The sequence below is a fragment of the Wyeomyia smithii genome, chromosome 1 (genome assembly GCF_029784165.1).
Source record: "Wyeomyia smithii strain HCP4-BCI-WySm-NY-G18 chromosome 1, ASM2978416v1, whole genome shotgun sequence".
NCBI classification, from domain to species: Eukaryota; Metazoa; Arthropoda; class Insecta; order Diptera; family Culicidae; genus Wyeomyia; species Wyeomyia smithii.
In genome coordinates, this window is record NC_073694.1 from 2580718 (window position 1) to 2599563 (window position 18846).

Sequence of the window (18846 nt, forward strand, 5' to 3'; positions counted from 1 at the left end):
GAAAGGTCTAGTTGCCCTTTAAGACGCTATTGAATTTTATTGTAATCTGATTTCTAGTTTAGAGGTTATGTATTAAAATGTAAAAATCACGAAACATCAATATCTCAGAAACTACACAACCAATTTGAACAAAATTGGTTTCAAATGAACGGGCTACCTAAAAACCCTCAACTTTTGAATTTTATGAAGATTGAACATATGGTTCAGAAGTTATGGAAAGAAACTTGTTCTGGAGACTGTTTAATCTCATCAGTGTCATATGGAAAGTCTTGTTGCCCCATAAGACCCTAATGATTTTTTTTTGCGAACGGATTATTACTTTTCCTGTTATGTTTAAAAATGTGAAATCCAGCTATGAAATGGAACATATTCCGAAGACTACATAAACTCACTCACTTTTCTCAGAGATGGTTGAACCGATTTCTACAAAATTAGTGTCAAATGAAAGGTCTGGCTGCCTCATAACACCCTATTGAATTTTACTGTAATCGGACTGTAACCTCGCCTGTAATGTATCGAAATGTGATAATCACGAAACTTCATTATCTTAGAAACTACACAACCGGTTTGAACAATATTGATATTAGATGAACGGGCTAGTTAAGGGTTAATTGATGAATAATGATTGAACACGTGGTTTCAAAGTTTGGCTGCCCTATACGTTCCCTTTTCATTTGATTGTTATCAAACTTAAGCAACCGCTATGTATTAAATTTTTAAAACAACGAAAGTCTATTATACCAAATATTACACGACTTATTTGAACATAACTAGTGTCATACAACTGAATCATCTCTCAAACTTACAAATAACAAACTTCATAAAAATTTGATATACTGTTCAAAAGTTTTGTAAAGAAAAGAAATTCAAAGCCTATTCAACACTATAGCTGCTTTGATCAATATATATGGCCTCAACATGATTTAAATGTGGTATCGTACTATTTGAACGTTCCCGATATCGCTCGTGATTAAATTGTTTAAAATTAAGAGTCATTTCTTATATTTCGCTATTTCTGAAGCACTAACATTACGTCAAATTTCATATATATATTTCATGGATTTAAGCATTCATGTGAATCTATTTTTACAAATAATAAGTTTGAGAAAGGCTGAGGCTGACCGCTAGGTGGATTAATTTAGGTTTTTTAAACATGAAAGTGATGAAAGGCTAGGTTAGGTTTAATATTCGATTGAATACTTTTTTCACTGAGATTTCAGAGTTGCGTTAACCTACGTTGCTTTTTTTTGTGCTGAATGATGGAAAATATCAGAAAAACTAGTGTTATATTTCAGGGAAAATCAGGGAATTTGATTTTGAAAACTTTTTCGCCACCCTTATGCTTGTAGACATGTTTTTGAGTTCCTCATTTTTTTTATCAATTCCTCCTCAATCACGCGACAAAATTGTTGGAGTAGATCTTATGCTTTAGGTTTGCCCAGAAGTTCTCGATGGGACGCAGCTGGGGGTCGGGTTTACCAACGTCTACGCCCGTATTTTTTTATGAACGACGCAACTACCGGCAGCCACTTCGTATTATAATTTTCCCCGTTCACGACAACTCCGGAGCGAAAGGAGAGCGGCTTTGAAATGTCTTTCTCTCTGATTGTCAGCCACAGCAGCACCTTTCTGGGGAACTTGGTGTGGGAAATGAACTTTAGCTCAGAGTTCACTTCCTTCGTGGGGGAAGTAAAATATGAAGTGCCCTGCCAGTCGTTGCCATCCAGGGTGAGACAGGTCTCGTCGTCCATCACCACCGCCATGTTGCGGTTCGCCAGAAAAATCGACTACACCATCTTCAGCCGTTGCCGTTGCGTCATTGCCTGCAGCTCCGAGATCAGTGGACGGGGCTGCCGCTTCCTGAAATGTATGTTCGCCAGGTACTTTTTCACTTTTTGGCCGTCTGCACCGATCTCCCATCCAAGCGCACGCAGCGATGTAGCCACTTTTCCCACGGTCTTTTTTTTCAGCATCCTTTGAAGCTTCCTATCGCTGAGGGTCGTCGGCCTTCCGGAACCGGGCTTTCTTTCGATGCTCTGATTGTTGTCCAATAGGGCCAAGATGATCCGGCATCCAGGAATTGCCGCACGATGTCCGTTTTCGACGCGGTGGGGCATCGTTCTTTGAACGCGCACACTTCTGAATATAGCTGTCAAATTTTTTCTGCCAACTCATGGGTTACTATGATTAATGCTCCATGAGTAGTTTCGTCAGTGCGTGTAAAGGAAAACGCATGGAAAATCGGCAATTTTTGTGCACCTTTAAAAGTCTTCCTGAACAACTTTGCTGAAAATTACAACTCTTTTTTTATCAAACTCGGTGTTGCAATTTTTTTTAGAAAATGATAAAAAAGTTTTAAAATTTTTTTGAAAACATTTACAGCATGCAGCAATAATGTCAAAAATGTCAAAATATTAAAACTAACCAATAACATTTGCAGAACCAAAATATAACAAAAGATGTAACAAATCAATCAAATTGATGAAAAACGATAAATAATTTTCAATAGATTTAGAAAAAATACCATCTAAAACATGTTAAAAGAACATCAGAGAACTCCAGCAAGTGTCAAAACCAGCAAAACATTGGTTGAATAAAAAATGAAGCTTGCGGAAACACTTACAGTGCAATAAAACGGTAAAATATGACAATATTATGAAAAAAAAAACTTTCAAATCCAAATATAGGTAGAAAAAAATCACAAAATATTATGCAATATTTTGAAAAACTGACAGAAAAGCATCATTGGGCTGAAAATGGCAAAAATTTAAAATAAACTGTGATTGCAAAAACAGAACGAAAGGTTTAAGGTGAATCGGGACGTGGTCGCGATCAACTCGAATTTTGCAATCTAATTTATTCTTGATTTATGAAGACTACGTACAAGAAACTTTGATCAATTGTTTTCACAACTGTTGCATGCCTGAAGTAGCAATTTGAGTGCTGTTTATTTAGTGGAAGCCGAATTTTTTACGCTCAAACTACAAAAGTAAAAAGAACTCTAACCTCAAAATTGTATAGGAAAAGACCACAATCCCGTTTCTTCTTAAGAGATGTTGGGAATATAATAAAAACATCGGATCATTTATAAGAACGGCAGTGCAAAAAACAGCTTTAGGAAAATGTTACAAAATAATCAATGAAAATGTGAAACTGCAAAAAAAAATTTAAAAAATAACAACATTGTTTTAAAAGAATAATAATTTGTCCACTTACTTTACTTTTATGACAACAGTTCTTCTGGGCCAGTTTCGAATCAATTGTAGATGCCCAGGTTTGTCGGTTTTGCGCAGCAATTCTCTAGTCTCCGTGAAAAAAAAAGCAGCTCCTGCGTCTATCCCGGAGGCGGCAGCACACAACTACGGCCTTATTCTAGTTCTCTGATAAAAAAAAAGTTTTGGCGGCTCCTACGTCAGGCATTCTGGCTACATGTTCAGCCCACTGTAACCCGCCGCGTTATCATTTCAACTGGATCAGTATATTCTTAGCCCCCTCTCGCCACTTCCTTCCTAAAAGGCCTGAAGACTCTTCCACAACGTTACGGTTTATCCCTATTATATCTAAGTCTCTATCAAAGCCAAAAAGCATGTGAGATTTTGTGATGATGGTGCCGTTTCTTTCCACGGCAATGTTGAATAGAAGATTTTAAAGCACGTAAGGTTGAACCCTCCAGAGGGCTATTCGAATCAGCTTAATCAGTTTTGTCGAAAAATGTGTTCTAGCTTTTCGCTTGACTGAGCCGTACACCGCTTCATAATCCACAAATAGATGGTGATAAGGTCTACCGCGCGAAGTTTCCTTTCCTTGGAATTTGGCCTCCGAAACTCCTGAATTGTTGGACGATCTCCACTTCCAGCCGCGTTAGTTCTCGAGTAAGCAGAGCAGCCCATGATAGTTTCCAATTGTTTATCGTTCTCGTTGTGTTCGTTGCTGTGGTCTTTGACCATTGATCCTTCCTGTATTTGTGGTGTTACAGGATTCGGTATACTGCCTCATCAGGGTGGATACCTACATCTCGTGGTGGGGCTGCCACCTAGACAGTGATGCCATATTTTCATCTGTATTTTGGAGCTCAAAATATCGTGTCACCTTGGTAAAATTCCAAAAAATCTGTATAAAAATCTGCATATGTACTGGACATATCCTTCTCGAAAAAAAATTCAATATAGCTTGTTTAACATTTTTCTTGTGACTTATTCATGCACACGTTTATGCGTAGCATGTTAATATAATAAAACCTCCGACACGCTCAACTGCATTTGAGCTAATTTATGTTTTTCAACTATATAAAGAAGTTAAATTTACGACCCCATGGAAAACAAAAAAAATCCGTATAAATCTGTATTATTTCCAGGAAATCTGTATTCTGTATATGCAGATATCTGTATAAAAAATACGCAAAAAATCTGTATAAATGCAGATAAATCTGTATATGTGGCATCACTGCACCTAGGCTGACGAGCAGCGGTGTAGTCATTTAGTTGCTTATCCACGGGTGCCTGGAAACCGCTACAATGCACAGTGTTTTATTTTGCTGATTTCGTGCGAAAAATTAATAGCGTCTTCCAATTTGATTTTAGTGATATACTTTATTCGGAAAAGTTTTTATGTTTTCTATTGTGCTTCTTTTAAAATGTACGATTTAGTGATTAATTCACCTAGAAGTGATATGGAAAATTTATTTTTTCAGGACAGTGATTTCTATCTCTTATGTTAAAAAAGATATAAAAAGTTTGATATGCAAAGTTCACCCAAATCATAATTTTAAATATAACTTTTTTCCTGGATTTTCTACATATTTTATACCTTCTGGAAAATTATGAACCAAACAGAAATACACCTTTTTGCTGAACATTGGATCTAGCTATGGTTCAAAATAAAAAAGTTACTCAACCTTTAACGGTTTTTCAAGGGTTAGTTTAACTTAAAATTACTCAGCCGTACACAAAAATACGCAGATAACTTTATGATTTTCTGAAAGCATGTCTATTCTACTTCCAAAAGAATATAAAATCATTCGTCTAATAGAGTCATTTCGATTGTTTCAATGAAAAAAATCTTTTGCATGAAAATTCTGACTTAATCAAATAACTTTTTTATTTCTAAATATAGCGTTTTACAATATTCAGCAAAAATATAAAAATATAAAATATAAATATTTTTCGGGTGTGCTGAGTAATTTGAAGTTAAACTAACCCTTGAAAAACCGTTGAACAAAGTTGCTAGTGAAACCATTTGCCACAATTTTTCTGAAGACACTAGCTGTCTATCTCACTGTCCTGAAAAAATAAATTGTCCATATCACTTCTAGATGAATTAATCACTAAATCGTACATTTCAAAAGAAGCACAATAAAAAACATAAAAACTTTTCCGAATAAAGTATATCACTAAAATCAAATTGGAAGACGCTATTAATTTTTCGCACGAAATCAGCAAAATAAAACACTGTGCAATGTAGCGTGAAGGAACATTACATCATCCCCCATACTAAAATGAGTGAAAACCTTAAATTTGCATTCTGTGATAATCCTTAATTTCTTCAACATTTTATTAGGAGTTTGATGAATGTAATTTCTGATATATTTTGTATTTTTTGTTATGGCACATTTGTGACCACTTTTTTTGCCATTTTTAATTTTTTTAAATGCTCATATTTTTTTTTTCAACATTACGACCTTATTTATGTTGTTTTTAAATGTTTATTTCGCCTATTTGCCAACGTCTTTAGAATTGTTTTTGGCCATTTCCAGATTATTTTCGGCCATTTTACTATTAAACGTTTTTGGATCATTCCATTTCTTGGTCATTTTTTTAATCTTTTTGGAGTTGTTTGGTGACCATTTTTCATCGTAAATCTTAATAAACTAATTTTGTAACTTGATAAGTTTTTACATTTTTAAACAAAATTTTATCCAGTTCTGTTTTTCATGATAGGATATCTTTCTATCGATTTTTAGATCATTTTGCAATCAATATTCAATCATCAGTTTTTTTTAAATGTTTTTTTTTCTCTTGTAACCGCTTTTTGCTATTTTTACATCCACTTTTGATCGTTGTTATGAACATATGATTGTTATTTATTTTCCCGAACATTTTTTAATCATCATATGTCTGTTGTTTTGTCTTTTTTTGGCTACTGTTTTTTTACAGTTGTTTTTTTTTTTACATTTTCTTCAATTTTTTAGCAATTCATGGTTTATTGTTGATAATTTTTTGATCATTGTCAACCACTTTTTGAAGTGTGGCAACCAACTAAACTGGTCTAGATTCAATCCTAGCTGACACCGGGAGATTTCCTGAGGCGAAAAATCTCTGGGATCACGCCTTCCATCGCATGAGGAAGTAAAGCCGTTGGCGCCGGTCCGTTAATAAACGGGTCGTGAGTTAGGGTCCTGGGTGTGGAGTCGCCTCCCTGGGCGTCGGTGATTGGCCACAACAGTGGCGGAACTAGACCGAGGGAAAATAAGCGGGAATAAAAAAAAAAAACACTTTTTGATCATTTTATGAATCTCGTTTTTGACTTTGCAATGTTATCATCTTTTAAATTTATTAGTGACTATTTGTAAATTTTTTATAACGTTTGATATTTCTAGCTATTTTCCTTTTTTCGTTCAATATTTTTTTACAATTTGTTGTTTTTTTTGGCTAATTATTCCAATACTTACAGACCATTTTTCGATTATGTTCTACTGTTTCGTATTTAAAATGTTCAGAAAAAGCGAGAAATATCATAAAAGCTCCCACTGTAAATAGCTTGAAGCGATGATAATATGCTTCAAATGTTGCAAAAACCGAAATATGAAGGAAAGTTTCTCAGGAATTTATTCAACTTGAGAGTACCATAAAAATTAACTATTTCAATTTTATTGATCTCCAACTGACAGTAGATTATTTAATCATTTCTAACGTTCATCTCTTCTCTTCTTTTCCAGAGGAAAATACGGCATCGTCCGCCGGGCGGTCGACAAAAAGACCGGCATCAACTATGCAGCAAAGTTCCTCCGTCGTCGACGCCGGGGCCAGTGCTGCGCCAAAGAAATCAACCACGAGATAGCGGTGCTGATGCTGTGCGCCAACTCACAACACATCGTTCGGCTGCACGCCGTCCACGAGACCCGCTCGGAGACGGCACTGATTCTTGAACTGTAAGTTACGATCCGATCTAATTTTGCTTCTAGCTTGACTAATTTTCGTATTTATAGGGCCACCGGAGGTGAACTGCAGACTCTGATCGACAGCAAAGGACAGCTTTCGGAAGCGAAAACACGAACCTGTATGCGAGAGATCCTGCGTGCCCTGAACCATCTCCACAAGCAGTCCATCGCACATCTCGACCTCAAGCCACAGAATATTCTGCTCAGCGGGGAGGATGTTGAAGGTTAGTTATTTTTCTTAAATTTTTATTCTGATTCATAACATGTTTCTTTTCAGCTGGACTCAAACTATGCGACTTCGGTATCGCACGTATCGTCGAGGATACGGGCAAGATATACGAGATTCTGGGCACCCCGGACTACGTGGCCCCCGAGGTGCTGCACTACGAGCCCCTGTCGCTGCGGACCGACATCTGGTCGATCGGGGTGCTGGCGTACGTGCTGCTGACCGGCTGCTCGCCCTTCGGCGGCGACAACAAGCAGGAAACGTTCCTCAACATTACCAAATGTTTGCTCACCTTCCCGGAGGACCTGTTCGAGGAGGTGTCCCAGGATGCGATCGATTTTATCAAGTGTGCGCTTCGAATTAAGCCGAAGTGAGTTGAATTTTTGTTTGTTCATTTTAGGATGAGTGATTAAATGTGACGATTTTTGTTGCAGGGAGCGCCCTTCCGTACAGGAATGTCTCGAGCATCGGTGGCTCAAAGAGGACAGCATATGCGAGACGAGTGAAAAGCTGGCGACATCGGTTATCATGCAACTGCAGTCGGACGTTTCGGAATCGATCTCCTGCGCCTCGATTGTCTCCATTGTCGAGGAGGCAATTCTACCGGAGGAGCAGCAGCTTGTTGAGGTGGTGTTTATCAACGGCCACAGTCACAGCAATGGTTCGGATGTTCCTGAAGAACCGGAGCAGCAGCCATCCGCCGATGAGGAAGACGATGAAGCCGAAACCAACAAGGAGAATGTCCTAGTGCAAAGCACTGTCCAGTCGCAGACTGCCGTGGTGGAGATCGTCAGTGTTTCCTTATTTCCGGACGCTCCAACCACTCCAAAAGTCAGCAGAAAAGCGCCACCTTCCGAGCAGCAGCAGAACGGTCAGCTAATTCACCACAACGGTCACCACCACCATCATCATCATCTTCAGCAGCATAACATCCATCATCACGCCAACAGCAATAACAACAACAACAACAATGTGGTTAATGGTAAACAAACCACAAACGGTCACACGACCCCGAACACCACACAGACATCGACGACGACGGCGAGTTCTCCCTCAGTCAAAGCCTACGTACAAAAGTTCCAGCAACAACAGCAGCAGGAATCGACGACGGCAGTGATGCTACCGATGGAGAACGGTTTCTGCGCCGCAGCGGCCGCCACCCTGTGCTGTCTCAAGTGCAGCGAGGAGACGAGCACCGGGGCGGCAGCCGCTGGGCTGGCCGTAGCCGTTGCCACGGTAGCCACCCGGAAGACGCTCCAGTGCGGCGACAAGGGTATCATCTGCTGAGAACCGGCTCCCGGCGGGAGGCCCCTCGCTGGCAAAAGCTAGTAGTAGTAGTATTAAAGTCACAGTAGAGAGAGATCGCGCGGACGCTTCTGCTGCGCAGAACTCGTACTTAATGGAAGTCAAAGTGAAGTGAAAGCCACAAACTCGACACACACATCCACAATCAGGCAGGGGAAGAGGTTCGATTAGTGTCCAACACAACACAATACACACATACAGAAACACCAACATTATTAGTATACCTACAACAGTTACTGAACAGTGTTAGGCTTCGATGGTCGTTCGATGCGATTTTTGTAAATATGTAGGATCACAAAAAGCGTTCGTGAGCTTTTGTTTATATATTTTAAGCATAGTAAGAAACAGCTAGCCCATTACTATTATTAATATCGTATTTGTTTTTAGATATTTCCTAAAAGAGGTAGTATATTTTCGAGTCGAGCCTTCGTTCTCGATTCGATTTGAAAGAAAAAGGAAGAAACTGATACAACGAGCGAGAGTGAACTGGAAATCTCTGTTCTGAGAACCAGAACCAGAAAAAGTAGCAAACAAATCGCGATCGTAGAAGGGAACCAAGTTCTGCTGAACAGCCGGCTGGTTGATGTCATTTAGAGAGAATTGGAAGCATTTCTTGTTTGGTTTTTAGTGGCCTTGGAATTATCCTGTAGTCAATAAATCTCGTTTTGTTGAATGCATTTTCTGGGTCCGCGCGTATGTCTGCAGAGAGTTTGAACGATTGTTCGAAGCTTCTGGAAGCAAAAGTTAGTAGCATGAGTTTGTACATTTTGTTTGTCTGGGTGCTGCGTGCAAGAGGAAGCTGATCGAGCTTTCAGAATACCTAATACGAAAAATTTTATTTAACACTAGACTAGGTTTAAGTTTTAGCAACGTTCCCACCTGAAGGTGGGAAACCGCTTTTTAACTTATTTTTTTTTCGGCATCCCCACTTGCTTGGGTAAGATAAAAACGCGCGCATAGAAACTAGACCCACCTACCCCCGTTTTTTCCGCTGTCCACTTCCAACCTAAAAACTCTGGTACACATTTCGTACTAACGCGGAAGGAAGTTCTTACTGTGAGTAAACGTAAGAGAGTATAGGCACTACTTAAGATAGTCAAATTTCCTTTCCCCCAGCACTTCTCCAGCGCCTGTGCCTGTGTAAATATGAAACTAATTGTAAGCGAGTTCTTCTTTCTAGCTGCTAGTAAGTTCCAGTCGTTAGTTTTATTCGCCACTTTTGTTTTTTTACAAATGCTTTTTCTTACCCAAACGCCCCTGTTTTTTTTTAAATTTTTAAATTGTGTGCGGAGCTCAGAAGACCCGGTTTCGGTGTCTTTTTTGTTCTGAAACGCGGGAGAAATACACGAAAAAGAAAAAAACGCGCCGGAGTCTGTGTGGATCGCTGGCTGTCCAGCTGTGAGTACAAATGCGAATTTGTGGATTTGAATGAATAGATTATTGTACATTATGAAATAAACCACGGATTTCTTTCACTGTTCCACTAGAGCAACCGAAATGGTCCGATTTACACTAACCTAAAAACACGGTTTATTGCACTTTAAAATCTAACTTATATTTAAGAAAAATCACGATCAAACCAAGTCAGAAGGTGAGGAAATCAGCGGAGCGGCCATCTCCGGGTGGTAACCTTCGATCGTGGGAGTTGTCAGTGGCAAGCAGGATACACTTTTTGACAGGTTGATACTGTAACCGTTAAATCCATGTCCGGCTGAATGGCACAGGGCCGCACTTCTGTTCATCTGTTCCGTTCCTTCCACCATGTTCAGCACTGTTTCGATAATTTCCTCCTGCTGTACGGCCGGTAGTTTGGCCACCCGTTTTCCAATCGCTTTGAACAGTTCGATAGTTTCCATTGTGGTGATTTCTCTCAAACTAAAACCGCTTTCGTCGCACTCTTCTTGTTTTAAAGGAAACAATCCGATTGTTTACCTATCGAAAGAACGCTTCCAACCGTCGATTCCGCTTCGTCAGGATTTCCAACACAAACACAACCGTGGCCAGCAGTAGTCCCATCGCGTAGAAAACGTACCCGCTAAACAAATGTCCGTTGGTCAGTACCGTCATGCGCTGGTCGTTTAAGCTGGTAGTCAGGTAGCGCTTGTTGAGATTTTCTCTCCTCCACTTTTCGGTGATTCCCGCCTGGACGATTCGTCCAATCCAAACGCTAAACCTCGGCACCAGCGGTGACGATCGCTGGAAGTAAACGCTGTAGTGGAAGCTTAACACATTCTCATCGCAAATCCGAAAATTCAACCGAAATGGATTTTGTCGATTAAAATCTACGATTACCTCCGGTAGGGTAATCATTGCAATCCGCTTCTGAGATTTGATCACGCGCTCGAATCCTTCCCGGTATTCATCGTCGCTATAGAACAGTAGTTTATCATGGTAATGGAAAGAGCCTTCAAAAAGAAGCCTCTTCAGATTCTGTGTCACTCCCAGTTGGTATCCGCCGTGTACCAAGGCCTCCAAAGAACTGATATCGGTCAGAGGTTCCCGCTCCGTTAGATAACCAATCATAAAACACTTGTAACTCTCTCGAATGATCAGTCCGTAGTACAGCCAAAGAAACAACAGGAAGCGAAAGAAATTCCCTCTGGGAATTCTCGGCAGAGAATCTCCTATGATCACCCGGAATAACGCCAGCAGAGGGTAACGATCGAAACGTCCAACTGGAGAGTGATTCAAACCAAAAATCACTCCATAAACGACCACCAAACTAACCACCACCAGGATCCAAACAAGCCACTGAAAAGGCTTGACCAACTGCTCCAGTGAGGACACCGCAGCCAGTTCCTCCGGAACAACAAACACAAATTGCGTCTGCCAGTAGGGGGACGAAGCGCTTGCAAATTTCCCCAGCTCCGGATACGGAACGTATCCTCCGATCGTCAGCTCCGCTGCTCCCTGGAGCAGCATCCTAATAGCACCGTCAGCGGAACCATTCGGTTTGATCACACCCCAAGCAACACCATCAACGGGAGATCTAACCTCGATTCCGAACTCCATGCGATGTGCTACAAGCTGCAACAGCTGCCCCTCCGTCCCACCAACGCTACCATTCTCAACAATGATCATTGGTTTCCTAGTGAAGGTCACAACCCTCACCGAACAGCCGTAGCAACTCCGCACTTCATTGTTAAACAAATAATCAAACTTCCCCAGTTCATAAATCCCATCTCTACAACGATCCACAACCACAGGCTCCACACACTGACAGCACCCAGGTCGAAATGGTTGATATCCCATCACCACCACATCCGCTTGAGCTTCACTCAACAACACCACCCTGGTCACACGCATGGCCCAAAAACGCTCCAGTATCATCCTTCCATCCAACGAATTCCCTCGCTGTAGAACCACCACAAAATAACCCCGAAAATCTATATTCTTCCGCTCGATAGCATCCGCACCGAGCAGAAATTCTTCCTCACGATCAACGAACCAAACCACCAGCTGGCGGTGGTTGAAATCCCTCGACTGGCCGTAGTGAATGAGATTCCAGGTCCTTAGTGATTGTGATTGGTTTGCGAACAATTCCGCCAAAGGCGGAAAATCTTTGGAGTCTGCAAATAAATTAATCTGATGGTGAAAGTTGGCACTCGTACTGTTGATCAGTGTTGCCAAACAGAGAGCCAGTTCGGTTGGGCGTTCGGTGGTGATTGGTTGAAGCGAATACCCGAAGCAAATTTGCAAGGTGATAACCAACAATCGAAAAAGCTTCATCGTTTGTTAGGAATGCACTCGGTACTGAACGCGCGGTTTCTAGAGAATCAGTAATTAGGCCCCGCGTGTCGCTGCACCGGATGGCCGTTGTGTTCTATTATTCATGCGAATGTCACACGCACGGTGGGATAAGTGAAGCGTGGTGACAATGACAAATGTTGTTGCTAATTGATTAACTTGCGATGGCGTGAAAATCTTCGTGACCCACGTGCTTTGTTAAGCTGATATCAATTAAATCGTATTAATAGAGGAGCTAATATTGGGGCTCTTAGGAGAATGCGGTTGTCAATATTTGAATTTTCATATGAATAATATGAATTATGTATGTGTATGTATGACCTTCTAGATTCCACTGTCTGGCAGTGATAGGGTGAAAAAAAGACAATGCTGTTGATTCTTGTTTCTGCGTCTGTCTTGTTTTCGGAACCTAGAAGGTGTTAGCTCTACCGACCTTCCAAAGACCCTTTGCAGAATGACTGAGTACTTGCAGCGCATTCCGGAGTCAATTTCCATTCGGTAAGCCCCGCCTCAAAATAATATTAGAATCTATTAGATTTTATTATTATTCTCAGACTTTCAATTCATTTGACATATGAATATCAAAAAAATTGACCCGTATTTAATATATATAGGGTAACTGACGGCTTCGTCAGGTGATATGCGTTGTGGGCAGGATTCAGTTTGCCAAGCCTCAGAAGTTGCCTCAGAAACTCAATTTGTGTTAACTTACCTTGAACGTTGAAGTTTTTTTGTTCGCATGAATGAAACCACTCCATTAAAAACTCAAACATATTTATTGTTTTTTTTTTGACAAAATTTAAACTGCCACTTTCACACATCTAGATATTTTTCCCGGCCGAAGAAAATTTTCATATGAATAATATGAATTGAACTAAAAAGATCTAAATTTGTGTAAGAAAACAAGCTTTTAAATTTCGACGTTTTTGCAGTAAGATTTTAATATTTTCATGACAATTTTCCGGAATCAAACTTGAAATATTTTCAATTTTTTGTTTCTCAACTTCTTACGGCGTTTCGACGATTTTTCCGATTTTTTGCAAATTATTTCTTTTTTATATTCATTTTTTTACCAGCTTTTGACTTTTTGCCGGTTGAGAATTGTACGAATTACGTTGAACTACGATGAGTCTATTGTTTGTTGTTTCTGACGAGGCTAATGAAGATTGTAAAAATTGTGTGAGGGTCCATAAGCTCCTATCCGCAACGTTGAGTGAGAGCAAAGAGTCGTTGCAACTCTCCTAGAATTATTTAGACTCAAGTAGTTTGCAATCTTAGGCGATTTACAACTGCATAAATTAGGATTATTGCTAGAGTCTTGGAAACTGGCAGTTCATTTATAACCATTACAAGTGGCAACGGACTCATGTGGCTTCCCTGTGGAATACTTTTTATGAATTGGGGTAATATAAGATTATTTCCATAGAGGCGGAAACTGCCCTGATGATAACGGAATGTTGAAAAGAATAGAAAGAGGTTCTTCGAATTCCATCACCAACTCTGCTGGCAGTCTGTCCGGTTCAGTTAACTTACCAGGGTTCAGCTCAGAGAGCGACTGTCTCACTTCTTCTCAATGTAACTCCACCAGATCGTTGGTCGGGTCGCCTGGATTATTCATTTGATTAATATTGCTGAAAACTGCTGAACATTTGAGGCCAGAATTCCAAGCATCGACAGAGTTGAGAACATCAATGCCGTACACTGCTGATGAGTATCAACTTCACGCTCAAAATCGACTTGAGAAATGAAGACATCTCACAATAAATCCACTATTTATCAGATAATCGATCGCTTTTTTACGCAGGAGGGCCTATGACCAACAATAAAAAACCAGGCCGAAGTAGCGAAATAAGCGTCGCTATGTAAACAAAATTAAAAGCTACTGCCAAGAATAAAATTCGCCGACCCCAGCAAGCTGGCCAAGAAGTTCGACTCGTCGCTGGGCACGGGGCGTTTGAAAGCCTGAAGGCAGAGGGCGTGAGATATTCCTGAAGGCATAGGACATCGGAAATCCAGACCAAAGCATACGGAGTAGCAGCTGGAGGAAACCCCAGGGAAAGGTCGATAGTCCCGCCATACGTGAAAAAGACAATAAGTAAGAAAATACGTATGAAAGACAATCCCACAAACCTACCTCAGGAGTGGCCAAATGAGCCAAAAAAGTGAACCATAATGGCGAGAGTTCCGGAAATCTCGGGAAAGGTTGATTATGATGGCCTACTATCTGTCCAACTGTTTCACACCTTAAGAGTATATTGTGTGATCTTTAAATTTTTTTTTTTTGCCAAACGTAGAAGTTTGGAGCAGGTTGTGATCCTCACAAACGAGCACCGTTCATCCGGACGAATTTGAATACATCTAAAAATTTCTGTGGCAGTACACCAGGACGTTCTTCGCGACTTTTTCACGTAATTTTCGGAATTGAGGCTCGTGAAAAGCGCCTTTCATCTTCCTGAATGTGGTCAATATGGGAGCCTTGGGCGACGAATATAGGCATGCTATTATTAAAGCAGGTACCAGAGTACCAGAGTTTTTTTTTATTTGGATAAAAAATGTATGCAATATGATATACAGTAAGGTCAAGATATCGACTCCATTTCAATTACGTTTTCCGTTGTAGACCGCTTGTCGTTTCGTAAATACTCAAAATTCAAAATATTGCATTTCGGTCTCTAAATTGACCACTGGCCTTTAGGAGCACTTTTCGACGATTCTGAGCTTAATTTGGAATCATTTTCTTTTTTGGCCTTTTCTGGCCTTTAGAAGCACTTTGCGGACTAGATGTTGTATGATCAAATGACCAACGCTTACTAAAAGTCTTGAATTCAACAGATGAGTACTGAGGTCCATTATCACTGTATTAAATCCTCGGGACTCCAAACAGCGTGAACCACCTGTTCAGTTCTTGAATAACGTGTCTAACATTTCAAGTCTGAGAGATTCAGGAACCAATATTTGGTGTGAACGAAAAACTGAACCCTTGTACACAGTTAGCTCATCACGAAAATTCCAATATTTCCTAACCACATCAGGAACTTCATGTCTGTTCTGAGGCCATCCTGTCATAATGGCGAAAATCAGTTGGCTCGTTCCTGGATCTTGGTAGCTTTCCTCTGTTTGCTCCAACCTAGACATTTGTAAAATGAGATGAACTTCTAGCCCATCCTTCTCGTCGTGTTTAAATTTATTATCAACATCTACCTAACATCAACCATCTACCTAGAACCTCCGGAATAGGAATATCTGAGCCGTTATAGTCGGTTAGTATTGTGAAACATCCAACAATTTTTTTTTAATCGTGGTGGCGTCCTATCCAAAGATTTTTTCCAATTGGACTCTAAAGCCGATCGGTAATTTTTGGGGGTAATTTTTTTGAGCAGGACTGAGGAACTTTGAAGCATAAGCTATAGGTTTTTCATAAAATGCCAGCACAGGGGGTTATTGCATAGAGGTTTTGAATTTTTGGAAGGACTATTCCTGTTTGAAATTCCCTTAAAGGTCCCGTAGTCGACGAAAGATTGTTTATAAATTTCTTCATATAGTTTACCATTCCCGGAACGAGTTGAATTTGGATTTTATTTTGTCGGCATTTAATTCGTTCAATTGCCATTAGCTTCTCTGGATCAGCCTTGAGCTCTTCGTGACAAACTATTGGACTCAAAAACTTCACTAAAGACTGGGTAAAAGGACATTTTTCCTGACTCACCGATTTTATCTTTTGAAGCACTACTTTGGCGATTCCATTCAGTCGTTCAACTGAAGAAGGGCGAATTAAAATTTCATACATTGAACTTTCTACTCCTTCAATACTCCTTTGAAATATTTCTAGCCCAAATGGTAAACGATTGCAGGTGTAACGCACCCAAGGTGTACCAAATGCCAAACACGCTTTTGTTTGTTCGATGACCGGTATCTGCCAAAGCCCTTCTTCATATCAAACACTGTAAACCACTTCGAATGACATATTTGACTCGAAATTTCTTCGATAGTAGAGAGAGTGTGCAAACGGCAAAGAAGATTTCTGATAATCTGCGAAGGATCAATGCATATACGTAGGTTACCTCTCTGGCGAACAATTACCAGTGCATTCAAAACCAATGAAGGTTCGTTGGTCCTCTCAATAACGCCTAGACATAACATCCAGTTCTGCCTTAACCTGGTTGCGCAACGTTTACGTTTTACGGCTAAATATCGGCGGTACATCCCCATCGCCCCTGTCAAAAACAGGCCTTGGAACGATCATTCATGACCAGTGGCAGAACCGTTTCTCTTTTCACGTTCAACTTGAAGCTACTGTACGATACTAAGCGTTCCGTTGTTGAGTCCATTAACTTTTCCCCAAGTGTGCGGAAAATGCTGGTACACGCCGCACCAGTGTCCAGCTTTAGGGTTTTTTTTTCTATACAGGATTTCTCCAGCATAACATGAGACTGCTTTACTGATTGCTCATAAATTTTGCATGTACTGATCGTTTTTGGTACATCCAAATCATCATTGAGTAGCTACGGTACCAGTTATGTGTGAACGTACTGTTCGGTATTATGCGGTCCTTCACCATTGAATCGTTCAGGAATCTAAAAGCATATTTCTTCGCCTGTTCACGCAGAAATTGCCTATTTTTCATGAGTTTTGCTTTTCACGTACTGACGAAGCTACCCATTCAGCATCAATCATAGTAACTCATGAGTCAGCAGAAAAAAAATGACAGCTCTATCACTCGAACTCCAACCGTGTATAATGAAGCTACTCCGGTACGCGTCGAAAACACCAGGTATGCCTGTTTCGGCAACTACAACATCTTGGCACTATTGGACAACAATCAGAGCATCGAGAGAAAGCCCGGTTCCGAACGACCGACGACCCTGAGCGACAAAAAAAGCTCCATAAGGATGCTGAAGAGGAAGACCGAGGGAAGAGTGACTACATCGCTGCAAGCGCTTGGCCAGGAGGTCGGTGCAACCGGCTAAACAGTGAAAAAGTACCTAGCGAACATAGACATACATGTCAGGAAGCGGCAATCCCGCCCACTGGTCTCTAAGCTGCAGGCAATGACACATCGGCAGCGGCTGAGTAAGATGGCCAAGTTGGTTTTCCCAGCGAACCGCGACGTGGAGGTGGTGGCAATGGCTGGCAGGAAAATTTGTAGTTTTCTTCTCACACGTAGGAAGTGGGCTCCGAGGTGAAGTTCATTTAACAAGTTCCCCAAGAAGGTGCTGCTGTGGCTGTCAATCATCGAAAGGGGATGTCAAAGTCGCTCTTTTTTCGCTTCGAACTGGTCGGATCTGGCGTCGACCCACTACTCGAAGCGATCATTGGAGGAGATGGAGTGGCTGAATATCGCGATGTGGAACCCAAGCCGGTGAATTCGCCCAACGTCCCCCAGCTGCGTCCCATAATCAATTAACAAATTAGTGATTACGCTAGTTTTAAAACCAGCTTGCCAAACTTTGACCGGAAATGCAGAAGCGAGTCACGTTTGAGTGATTTTGTCACTATTTACAACCTGATCATTTAAAAATTCAAACGAGTCAAAATAGCTATTGTTGTATTGAAGCATACATTTGAAAGAGTAATTCTCATTTACCGAATATTTGAACAGTTCGGTTCGTAAGGGCTTTTCTCAGTCATGGAAGGAACCATGGAAGTTCCATGCCACGAAATGTTTTCGATTCTCTCATTGGAGTCAACTGTGTAACGGGTGTTCACTTACAAATGAGAATGGTTCCAGTTCTTTTCTTCAAGAACAATAACATTCGCAGAGAAATATTACTTCAGGGGAATCCAAAAACTGTCACACACCCTTATGCACTGTTATATGCTCAGTTGTGTTCAAAATACTCTCGGAACACGAGTCTAGCAAATATAAATCGTGGGAAAAAGTACACAGTGGACTTTTTGAAGAGTAAAACTGTATCGGTGTCCACCGTATATCATAGGCTGGCTTCCATGATAGTGATCCGGAAGAAAGGTAGCGGCAGTCAAACGGAAAAGATGAATAAGAAAACACTCCGCTCCCTATACACAACATGTTCAACTGGGTCACAGTAAGTCAGCGGGAAGCAGCCAGAAAATTCCGTTGTTCGAAGTCATACATCTGCAAGATTCTAAAGGAGAAAAGTGATCAATGTGTGGAGAGAAAAAAAAATTAAACCGTGAGATCCCATACTCAGAAGTACGGTGGAAAATATTTTATTCTGGATGATGAGAGCTACTTTCTTCTATCGAAGTCTCTAATGTCAGGAAACCGAATCTACACACAAATCCACTATTACTCCAAAAGTGATGTACAAGCACAAGCACAAGTTTGAAGCGTAGGTTATGTTGTACATTGCAATATCCGATAAGGGAATTTCGATGCCGTGGTTCAAACTAAGCAGTTTGGTCTTCAACCAGGAAGTGTATCAGAAAGAGT

At 40.6% G+C, this 18846-nt stretch overlaps 2 protein-coding genes across 2 annotated transcripts in view; one reads left to right on the plus strand and one right to left on the minus strand.

Annotated features, from left to right (window-relative positions):
* The window catches only part of LOC129731539 (death-associated protein kinase related), a 223573-nt gene extending 213427 nt beyond the window's left edge, over positions 1 to 10146 (plus strand). The window contains exons 2-5 of the mRNA XM_055691628.1: positions 6935 to 7147; positions 7205 to 7380; positions 7434 to 7752; positions 7817 to 10146. Coding sequence (XP_055547603.1) covers positions 6935 to 7147; positions 7205 to 7380; positions 7434 to 7752; positions 7817 to 8669 — 1561 coding nt within the window. The 3' untranslated portion in view covers positions 8670 to 10146. The remainder of the gene's footprint in view (positions 1 to 6934; positions 7148 to 7204; positions 7381 to 7433; positions 7753 to 7816) is intronic.
* A 193-nt stretch (positions 10147 to 10339) lies between these two features.
* LOC129718272 (uncharacterized) lies at positions 10340 to 12416 on the minus strand. The gene has a single exon (XM_055668888.1). The coding sequence runs from the start codon at positions 12414 to 12416 to the stop codon at positions 10620 to 10622; it is 1797 nt and encodes a 598-aa protein (XP_055524863.1). The 3' UTR covers positions 10340 to 10619.
* Between the last annotated feature and the right edge of the window lie 6430 nt (positions 12417 to 18846).

What these genes read in the sequence shown, in the direction of transcription:
- LOC129718272 (XM_055668888.1), bottom strand. Translation starts at nt 12,416, where the DNA reads ATGAAGCTTTTTCGATTGTTGGTTATCACCTTGCAAATTTGCTTCGGG.